The following is a 12015-nucleotide window of genomic DNA, read 5'->3' as shown; positions in this document are numbered from 1 at the left end:
TTTTAGATTAAATTCAATTTTTAAACGTCAAAATTATGAATCAGAAAAATTCAGTAATGACGTTATGATGCTGATTGCAGCCATCGAAATTAAATTCTTGAAGGCCACGAGCAGCACCCCGTAAATACATGAGTTAAGTCACGCTCTTCTTCAAGGCATCTGCAATTTCCAGAACCTTCCAGGGCCTGAAAAAGCGCTGCGACTGGAGTGCGATTAACTGCCGCAAGAACAAATAAACTGCCTCATTTCCAGCATCAAGTCCCCCGTATGAGAACTGCATGAGACCATATGCCTTGTTTTAGACCTTCTACTTTAGATTTTCCTGCGCGGATGGGCCTTTTACGCACGATTATGTGTATGCATGTACCATAACTGTTGTATAGTATACTTTCTGTTTTAGAACTAGTTAGGTTAAAACCAAATTTCATTAAAATCTGTCAATCAGTTCCGGAGATAATCGACCAAGTGTGAATTAATTTTAACACCAGTTATAGGAGCACTCTGTAAGAATTTCTTTAAAAATATTATTTTTTAATATGTTTCTAGAAAGAGGGAAAAAAAAGTCCTGGAAGAGTGCAAACTTCTCAAGAGAGAACATCTTTCAAGGTAAAACGCTTTATTCTACAAAATTTAACTCTATTAAAATACGATAATATTTGGACTTCTGTAAAATAAATAAAAAAAGAAAAAATAATTATTAAATAAGTTTCACTGCATATGATTCTGAACCAATCACCAAACACATGGCATTAGAAACATATTTTTAGTTACTACAAATTGTTATTAATTATTCACAAATTATTACTTTTTTATTAATTACAATAAAATTGCAAATGTTTATCAAATTATTAGTTAAGATATACTGTTATGATTTAAATCCAATTTAATTATAGCAGTTAAATGATCATTATTTATCAAAAAAAAAAGGACAAATTAAGGATTTAAAAGTATTAAGATATTCTTTTATTACCTTTACAGAGCTCAAAGCAGAGGGATGAATGGTGAAAGATAAATTCAAGGTTTTATGCTAACCAGTTATGTGCAGGAGATCCTGGAAGATAAATCAAAGGCTTTTCTTTTACATAGTGGTAACCTACTGTATCTGAACCCTTCGGCTTATTAAGACAGAATAAACTGATTAATTCTGAAAAACAAATTAAGTAATTCATGCTTTGTCCCAACAGCAACATTAAATGAATACATTGGATTATCACAAAAGCACACGCATTCTTGGCAGGAGGATGATTTGTAGAGTACTTTCGAGAAAAACCTGTGAAAGTGCCCACGCAGCCGTCTCGTTTGCAGGAATCTGAATCCGCATCAAACTACCGCTGCCCAGCAATTTTACAGCTCGGCCGCTTAAGCGCAAGAGAGAATGGAAATAAAAGATATAATGTTTCACCCAATGGCAACATTTGGCAGGGGCTCTTCTAGATTCTCTCAGTTTTTCTTATTCTGCGATTTTGCCAGGACAGGAATTTAAATGTTAAACAAAGATTTCTTTTAAAATTAAAAAACCACTTGTCTCTATAAATTTTTTTCTAGAGATTTCTTTAACAAAGCAAAACTAAATAATGCATGGAATCTATAAAACTTTATAATAAATTTCGAAATTATAACATCAGAAACATTGTTTCGAAAACGAAAGGGAAGTCTGAGTTAACTCACATTGGAAGGAAAGAAAAAGTACATGCAAGGCTGAAAACTAATAGAAATTCAGGAAAAATAATAAACTAAAGAATCTGAACACTCGATCAAATTATATACAACTTGAACATAAAAGTAATTCAAAAAGCAATCACTATGAAAAATTTAAAAGCAAACAGCATTGGTGAAGAAATGGAATTAGAATAATCTTTATTCTCAAGTGTTCAAACCTAATTCTTTTTAAACCATAACCAATAAAAATTTATCCCTGCCTTGCAATGCTAAGAATAAACAAAATTTGTTTCGTAATACAATTTCTTTACCACTTACAATCAGTTCAGCGATATTGATAATTTAATTTTTTATTCTTCATTCTCATTCTCTTGGGGAGCTGGATACAAAAATGACAATTATTTCGAGATTTTTTTTTTTTTTTTTTTTGTAATGAATAAAAAGCTATTATTCTGCAATCCATGAACGATGAATGAAATTTCATACCTCATTTTTATGGTTGCTTATTATATATTTTATGGTAGTATTATGACTGCTCATATTCGCATTAGCATCAATAATATATGCATTTATTCACATTTTTTCGGATATAATTTGCAAATGAGTAACCGCAAACAACAAATAAAGAAAGAGTACCCACTCTTTGCCCTTATGTGCATTTTCCTCCTTTACTTAACTTTCAAAACTAGATGTATCCAGTATGACGACTGCATATGAGGTATTCTTTCAAAAAATTAATCTAGTATTTATAAACTTAGCGAATAAAATTGAGGAACTACAGGTTAAATGTAAATGAGAATTTTCTTCCGAGCTGACGAGAATATTTTAAACCCTCAAAAGTATTATTCTGATGAATGTTTAACTAGAAATTATATGCATTAAATACCTTAGCGAAGCCGAATTATAAAATATGCCAGATCACCGAAATGAAACTATAAACTGCAGAACAACCCCTCCTCCCACGACTGAATGTAAAGAGGAATGAAAAAAAAATTCATACAACAAATTTTGTAAAGGTATTTTATGAGATAAATTTATTAGCAGCATTCATCCTGTTGGTATGATAATAAGGAAGTATGTAGTGTTTCTTCGCGTTTCTTCGTACTTCGAATACTGTCCAGCCAAAAGTTCTCTGAAGAGGCTGCTGATAGGAAAAGAGGAATGGGAGACCCTTGGATCTGTCTCCTTCAAAACTGCAAGGAAACGCCCCTCGTAATGCACCCTGAGCAACAGCTAAATGGCCGGTATGTTCGGGGCATTCCCAACGAATTATGTTATAAGCATACGGCATTTCAGACAACAAATTTTTAAGTCCAAATATTTGTTTATAGTTTAATTATTATTATTTAATCAACTTCTACTTTGAAATCATCATTATTGTCAATGCATGAAATCTTTTCAAACGCCCAATCTAAAAAAAAAAAACAGAAAGAAAGAAAGAAAACAGACAGAAAAAGAAAAGAAAAGAAAAAAAGATAAAGGAAAGAAAAAAAGATAAAGGAAAGAAAAGAAAGGGCTTAGATTTTAATAATCGCTCAAAAGGGATCTTTTAAAATTTAATATGGTTTATCAGTAGAGATTATCAATAGAAATGGCCCAGATGGTACAGAGAAACATTTTGTAGGATTACTAGATTTAATATACATTCAAACTAACTTGGAAACATTATATATCTACTGTATATTTGTAAAGTAAAAAATATGTAATGTCAAAATATTGAATAAAATTTTATGATATAAAAATATTGAAAGCTTTTAATTAGGTATACCATGAATTAAATGCATTTAATCGATCATATTAAAATGCAAATAAAGTAATAATAATAATATTCTTAAGAACTAAATCTATTGCTTTTAAATACTTTCAGTTATTAATTAATAACACATTAAATCTGAGAGGATAAATATCTTACACTTTGCAGAGTGGCGAGAGACTCGATTGAAAAGTGAAACAACACTCAATCGTGTTTAGATACTAAAAAATCTGTTAGTTAAATTGATTATTGCGATAAGATTGTTTTTTAATATTTTGGCCAATTTCATAACTCTTAATGCTTATTATGTATAATTGAAGAGTTTTTAAACAACTCCAGCCTTATAAAATAAAATGGTAGTAGCGCCATCCCGCGGCAGGAATCTCTGTGAAAGGGGGGTGTTCGAATATCAAACTTCAACCATAATGACATCCACTTAAAATGATAGTCTTTCACTTACTTCTACTTTCATTCTTTCAGTTAAAAAAAAATAGTAATAATAAAACTCGTATTTAACGAAATATGTATTACTTTTCAAGCAACAAAAATTATTCTGCGCAAGATAAATGCTTCGAATGCCAAAAGATAACTCTAGAGATATATTTCCATCCATTCGCTAAAGGGAAATGAATCCAGACTATGCTAGCTCGTATCTCCCAATCTTGTTTCGACATATCTGGTTGATTTGTTTTTATTCCTTTTCATATTTTATTAATTCTTTTTGTCATTTTACTTTATTTTATTAATCCGCCCCTGTAAATTTTATGAAATCGTTTCTCATATTCTATTGTAGCAACCATTTGTCTTTCTCAATTTATTTCATGAATCCTTTTCCTTATTTCTTTAATTTGATTTTCTCAATCTATTTTTGCTTTCAATATTTCATTAAATTCTTTCTCTATTCTATGATTTCGGAGGGAGATCTAATAAATCAAATAGAACGAATTAAAAATATCTGCACAGATACAACAGATCTACAACGCGAAATTTTGCGCCTTATTAAAATTCTCAAAAATAATCTAATACCCAATCAATTTATTAACCATTGCCTTAAAAGAGCAGGCGTTAAATACTCACTCTAAATCATTTAACTGATCGGGATATGATAATTTGTTCCTAAACCTGAGAAGGCGGTATAAGTTGGATGACTATCAGTTGAAGGATTTGTATACAGTGTAATTACTCAGTTGTATATATTGTAAAAAGCTAATTGTCTTCAGACTTATGCTGTTACTAAAAAATGGGCCTATTTCATAATCTTTAGTCTGTCAAATAGCTCTTTGACAATGAAAATTCCTTTTTTCCTTTCTTAAATTCTTAATCGTTTCGACACGACAATTAGCCAGAAATTAATTAATTTCCATTCACTAGTATTTTCAAAATAATTTTAACAGAAGGTTTCACTCAAATAAGACCTCCACAGAATACATCCCTCAAGAATTCCGAGTCCCACTCACTACCATAAATTACTTCCCCCAAGTCTTACCGACTGATATTATTCAAAGCCCCCGCTGCCGCTAGGAATTTTTGGAAACGCTACACTTCTGAGTCAGACGCGAAGAGAACACTTTGCCCACTCCCCACTAGAAAGAACGTACGTTAATTAATACTTTTTCTGGCCCTTATATCTTCATGTGCATTGACTTTTCTTATTATATTTTTTATTTTTATTGATTTGTTTGATTGATTTGTCATTTGATTTGTTTTGCAAAGTTTGCATTATTTATCTTATATTTTGCAATTTTCTAATGTTTATATCAACTCTTTTGAATTCTATTTCATAATGACAAATAATATTGAACTCAAAAGCATAAACACGAGGGTGTCGGGGGACGGTTACTCGAACTTTATAGAAATTTACTGCAGAAATTGCTTTTCACTCAAAATTGATTTGACTAAAATGCTTAATATGAATAAGTTCTTTGAATATCAACATTGGCTCATAATCCCTTCCATTCACGGAAATATTTAGCCTGACTTGAATTGCCGGTTTGGTTTAGCCTTATTGCTCGAGTAAAGACGAAACACCTTCGTATTTATTTATTAATTATTGTTCATTGAACGGGAGTTGGTTTGTTCCCCTTGAAAAGTCAACTAATTTCCGATCAATGACAATGATTACATGCATTTAATTTAATTCTTGCCTTTATTTATTCTTTTTAAAATTGAAATTTTGTTATTCATGATTTAATTCCAGTCACCGTTAAAACATTTTGAACATTTTACTTTCAAGTTACTTCAAAACATCTTTCAAAATATAACTTACTAGTATGGATACACTCTTTTAAGATAATCCTACTATAATTAAACTTAGGAGATAATATAATCAATTAATCAATATTTTTTAGTAAATAAATTATTATTAACTTACTTTACAGCAATTGCGCAAGTACTAGTAATTTGTTTTCGCACTAAATGAATTTAAGATCATACAGCATTTGTATATATATGTATGTTATGGAGTGGTGAAATTGAAAATCAGAGAAATAAACAATTGATCAACTACAAAACTCTCATCAAGCTGCAAGATCGTAATATTCAGAGAAAATGCGCACCGCATTGCTTCCCAACGCGAATGTCGACGTTCAACGGAAGAACGCATTCGCGAAAGCATGATTTTTATTGGTTTGCTATCCTTTATTTTTACAGTACAATTTTACAATCACATATTACAGCATCATAGTAATAGTACTTTTTTCATTGTAACTATAAACTTTAATGTAAATTTCAATGACAGGAGAAAAAATTGAAAAAATACTAATAATTCAATTCGTAATAGAAATAACTTATAATGCGTTATCTCATCGAGAGAAGATGAATGATATACAATCAATCATTACCAATTATGTTTCTAAATGTGCACCAAAAAGATTTTGTAGTTAAAGGGGATGGAAATGAAAATTATCAATTAACAATACCAATGTAAGGTTAAGAGCCGTGCCACCTGTCTCTACATCACTTTTCAAAATAGTGAAAAATAAAACAAAATGAAAAAATGTGAATGAATAGATAATAAAAGAATGAATAGTTCTGCCATACTCGTAAATGTCTCAAAGTTTTGTTAATAGACGAACAAAGAGCCATAAATAAAATTGTAAAAGCTAAGCACTGCTTTTTTACGTATAACAGCAAATGAAAGTCTAGTAATGTGTAAAACAATTTCTATATTATTCTTAGTTTTAACATGCATGCATATATACTGGGTGATTTTACGATCATGGGGAAAAAATTAGAGGGGTGGTTGAGGGTACTAAAATATCTATTTTTTACATAGGAATGTAGGATTTAAAACGACATGTTAAGGCACGAATGCAAAAAAATGACACGGAAGGAAAAATGTGTTTATTTACAAAATCAACACAAAGTGCTTCTTTGCAGCAATACAGTTATTCACAAGAAATATTCAGACTGGCGGGCACAAACCATAATGCATGCTTCGTACAATCGTAAAAAGGATCGGCGAACACTTTGAAAAATGGCAGGCATTTCGCGCACGCTTGCAGCCGCAGTGAAAAGTCGTGCAGCGAGGTACTCCAGTGACTCAACGGAAGTCTCGTAAACGATGCCCTTCAGATGCCTCCATAAAAAGAAACTCACGCTGGATAAATCTGGTGAACGGCCATCGGACTGATCCACCACGCCCAATCTGTCACCCCGCCGAATTCGCATTCAAGTAATTTCGGAACCACCAGGTCGTAATGAGGCTGTCGCACCATCATCCTGGAGCCACATGCGACCACGAACGGCAGCCGGAGCATTCTGGTAAAACCTCTTGCAGAAAAATACGATAATGTGAGCCATTAAGACGTGCAGGTAGGAGATACGAACCTATGAGGTACTCGTTAACATTACCCACCCACATATTCACAAAGAAGCGGATTTGGATGAATGTGGACGAGTGGCGTGTGAATTATTAATTGCCAACACGTGACTGTTGTGCGTATGCCTCTTCTATGAATAGCACATCCGATAGAAATTCCGCTGGCGCCGCAAAATGCTGCAAGAAACAATGACAGAAATCAACGCACACAGGATAATCTGTCGCCTGCAAGGCTTGGACTCTCTGCAGATGATATGGGTGCAAAAGATTTTCATGCAATACTTTCCAAACGGTAGGCTGACTCGCATGCAGAAGACGTGCAGTATCTCTTATAGTACTTGTGCGGGGAGTTTCATCACAGTATTCAAAATCGATTTTTCCATGCGAAGTTGTACAGTTCTCCCTCTCCTCCAGCTATTAGAGTTAGCGGCAAATGACCCATTTTGACACAGGGACCGATGCAACCTCTCGAACACTGTGTGCTTCGGCATACGCCTGTTCGGAAGATATTCCTGGTACAACCGTAGCGCTGCTCTGCCGTTTCCATTAGCAGTGCCATACATTAGATGCATGTGAGCCTTTTTTAATTATGCGTAAACTCACCCATCACGCTCGAAGTTACAGTTGCGAATGGCATTCTTCCGCTTATGCATTAGCTCGCGGTTTTCTCGGCTCACTACCGCCCTCTACCCGCTGCATTACCAGCCAATCACAGCTGTAGTTCATATTACTGTTAGTGGTCACAGTTTTGAACATTTCTTGTGAATACTGTATTGAGGCAAATTAGCACTTTGCGTTGATTTTGTTAACAAATACATTTTTACCTGTGTCATTTTTTGCGTTCTGCTAGCGTAAGACGTCATTCTCCGCGCGAATCTCGAGCGGTATGCATCTATACTTGAACGCAGAGCTCCACGACAAACGTTTTATCTGTGTGGCTGAGCCTAAACACACAGTACCTATTCAAGGGAGGTACAGAGGAGGATTCATGAGAACCTCCTTTCACCAGCTGTTCTGTTTTCGTTCCAAGTCTCAGAAATCAAATGCATATCGGGAAGCTTCGTTTTCGTGAAAAGATATTTAAGATTATAATAACAATAAATGAAAAGTTATAGAACATTTTGAGGACAAACCTTCAAATTATATTTTTAAGGGCAGAGAATAGGGTATAATTTTTCGTGATTCTCATTATCGCAGCGAAGGGCGCGGGTTCGAATTCCAGAGAAGGCACGGATGTTGAAAATGTATAGTGTCTTAGTGGTATTGGAGCACGCAAATTCTGTCGTTGGCTTGGTGGTAGGGAAAGAGGCGTGGCAGACCCCTGGTTTGTCCTTTGGGGTGCACTCCATCAAGACTGGGGTGGAACTGGGCAAAATCGTGCTGTCACCTATATGGTGCCAAAGGCTCAACGATAAACGCAACCTTGCCCGACACCACCGAGACTTAGAAGGCCGTATCACTCCCCTCGCTACGTCATCTTACGTCACGATGAGGAGACCTCTTGCGACTCGTAGCCTTGACCTTTGACTGATATGTTCACGAGCTCTCAGTAGTCATGGTGTGACCGTTCGCCATTGCTGTATTTTTGTATCTCCTGTAGAAAACGTTTTTCTCTTCCTTTTGTTTTACGCTTACGTTTTCGATTAGACACACATCATGCCAGCTAGATGTTGCGTCCCTGGATGTAAAGGAAACTAAAAAGGACAGCCCAAAGTGTCAATTTTTCGTTTCCCAAGGGATCCAGATCTTCGAAAGAAATGGATAATGGCGATCCATCGAAAAAACGTCCAGCCTACGAAAGCTTCTAGGGTAAGAAACATATGTTTTCTTGATTACTGATTACTGTCTATCATACTAAATATCAATCTGCTCATTATTTATTTTAATGTATTCTATATCATTCACTATATATTTTATCGTTCACTGTATTTATGCAACTGAATTTTTTGGTCTAGGTAAGAAATATTTTCAAAAGAATTAAGAGGGAAAAAAAATTAGCTGTATATTTTTGTATGCAAAATGTCAGATGATTTGAAAATTTCAGTTGTCACCTTTCACAACTGAATAATAAAACACTTTTTGGTTAACATAAATTTGTAATGAAAAAATTCATGATTATCCTAGTTATAATTCTAATCTTTTTACGAATCGTTAATTTTAGAAAATGTTAATTAAATGGTTAAATAATTTAAGTATTGTAACTAACAAATATTTAGAACATGCCATAGCAATCTAGAGTGATATTGACATAAGAGAACTCCAATATTAATTATAATATGTATTAAAAATGTAGCATTTTAGGCCCAAAATATTTTTAATACTTAGTTCACATAAAAACTGAACAATTGACGTCCGTTCTCAAATTCAGTAATAGTTAAAAGAGACCAATTGTAAAACATTATGAAGTACATTAGTCAAAACTGTATTTATAATTTAAAAAAAGGTAAACAAAAGAAGAAAATTTCAATTAAATATATTCTTGAACTATAATGATAAATATTTTAAAAGTATATGTTCCCTAAAATTTAGCTTCGAATTTAAGCTAATAAAGAATCTGGCAAAACCATCAAATTTTAAAATAACCATATTTTGTTTTCTTGTTATAAGAAGAAATTTTTTGAACTTACTGATTAATGAAAATTCTTGATTTTCAATTAAGCTAATATTTTTTACTTAAATACACCTATTACAACATTTTAGAAAGTTTAAAAAAAAAAGAAATTTTTTCCTTATAGAATTTTTATGAGGATTCTAATTGTCTCTTTTATTTCATTAGGTCTGTGAGCTTCATTTTGCTGCATGTGACATCGAAAGAGTTTCAGAAATCTACGATGAAAGAACTGGCAGAAAAGTGACAGCAGTTTTACAGCATCCTCGTCTAGCATGCAATGCTGTTCCTGGAAAAATTGAAATCAGAAGTTTTGATACAGATAATATTGACCTCATTAATACTGACAAGAATTTTATTAGTGCCTTCTGTACGTTACAAGTAACTCCAAATGAACTGGATTCTATTAATGTAATGCCACTCATAACATATCTCGCTGGATATTGCGTATATAGATTTCTGAAGACTGTGAAATGTGAGTATTGTCGGGAAACCTAACTTTAGACAAAACTTTGGAATTGGATGAAGAATATCGTTTCATACTGAATATGGACCGAGGCGGATTGCTATGTCCACAACCAGATGTAATAACTGCCGTATCATATACCTATATTGTAGTAAAAAAATTAGTATCTGAAGAACATGAAGACAATTTTTTAAAGGTACGCAATCAGCGATCTCTTGCATGGGCATTAACGTATCAAATTTTAATAGACGGTGAATGCATAACCTATGACCAATGTAATAACCTTAGAAAATATTCTAAATTTTGTTATAAAAGCATCATGCAATACTTTTCTTAAAAATTACTGTAATCAAAAGAATGATGTGCTGAGAAGTGCTTTAAGGAAACGAAAGCTTCAAACTCTAGTAAAATAGATAATTTGTGTTCAGTTTAAATAAGGCCTTAAGTTTATGTAACTGTTTGGTAAGTTTTATTTATGCTTGTATAAAATGTTTTAAATATTAATGAAACATATACATATATTTTTATGGAAATTTGAATGAATTATTTATTTTGTTGTATTATATGCAAACTTCATGATTTAATGGAAATCTAATCTTTAATTAAACATTTAGATGACTTAAATATATTTTAATTGTATTTAACGATTTCTGGTTACAATTGAAAAGAGGAAGTAGTGTTATTAGTTTTGATTAGTGTGATTAAGAATGATAGATAAAGATGTATGAGGTAGTACTTGTGTACCCATAATATTTGCAATATTAATATGCAAATGTATACATTTATTTATTATTAATTAAGTTTTAGGCGTTTTTCTAGAAAAATAAGCATAAACAATTTGCAAAGAAATATTTATAGAGTTAGTTTAATTTCAGTTCTACTAATATAAATAATATGCTATTTGCATTATGTATGATGATCAACAATACTTATGATACCATGCGAATTTATTATAGATGTGTGAAAATGAATTCTATAGAAAGGTCAAAGTAGCAGTTTATTCTTTTTATACGACATTAAGCTTTAGATTTAGCAAACCTCCTTTATATATTTTATAAAGCACGAAATGCACTACTTTTATTTCAATGCTTTATTTCTTATGTGTATATTTTTCTAAATGTAGAAACCTTAATGTTTTGCTGCATCTAATGTGCTAATATGTAATGTAATTGTTATTTCATTTATTGCAAAATCGGATTTATTTAGATGATTTTTTTAAACTCCAGGCATAAATAATGTGCAAATATACATATAAAGCTAATTGTATTGTTATTATAATTTTTGCTGCTAGCATTTAAATTTATATGGAAAGGAATTCACTTGCTACAGTGGTGCAGTAATTTGTTTGAATAATGCATAGTGTTTTTAAAATTTGAGTTTTATTTTAGCTTTTTACCTGTAATTTACTTTATATACTCAACTGAAAAGGCATTTTCATGCTTTTTTAAAGCTCTATAATGTTTTGAGCTTTGAGAAATGGGATAATGCTATTAATTGATCATTTATTCTTGGAATTAAAAACTGCAGTAATACTAAATAAATAATTGCATTAAAATAAGAGTATTAAAGAAAAGCATGTTTATGTCACTTATCTGCTACATGGAGTTTTTTTCCTTGTGAATTTTTAATATTTTATAATCTTTGAAATGCTAATAAAAATTTGTTTTTTGACGCAAAACTTTTTGCATTCTTTTCTTTACATGGAACTA

At 32.1% G+C, this 12015-nt stretch overlaps 2 protein-coding genes across 2 annotated transcripts in view; one reads left to right on the top strand and one right to left on the bottom strand.

Annotated features, from left to right (window-relative positions):
• The window catches only part of LOC118179627 (CD9 antigen-like), a 211092-nt gene that overhangs the window by 39917 nt on the left and 159160 nt on the right, over nucleotides 1-12015 (bottom strand). The gene's annotated exons all lie outside the window — the stretch shown is intronic.
• Nucleotides 8653-11978, top strand: LOC146997770 (uncharacterized). The gene is made up of 2 exons (XM_085815866.1): nucleotides 8653-9041; nucleotides 10009-11978. The coding sequence occupies exons 1-2, from the start codon at nucleotides 8997-8999 to the stop codon at nucleotides 10336-10338; spliced, it is 375 nt and encodes a 124-aa protein (XP_085671992.1). The 5' UTR covers nucleotides 8653-8996; the 3' UTR covers nucleotides 10339-11978.

The sequence above is a fragment of the Stegodyphus dumicola genome, chromosome 4 (assembly GCF_044657685.1).
Source record: "Stegodyphus dumicola isolate Sdum_Otavi_A_Nest chromosome 4, ASM4465768v1".
NCBI classification, from domain to species: domain Eukaryota; kingdom Metazoa; phylum Arthropoda; class Arachnida; order Araneae; family Eresidae; genus Stegodyphus; species Stegodyphus dumicola.
The sequence above is the reverse complement of the archived record's forward strand: the minus strand, read 5'-3'. Positions and strand labels throughout refer to the sequence as shown.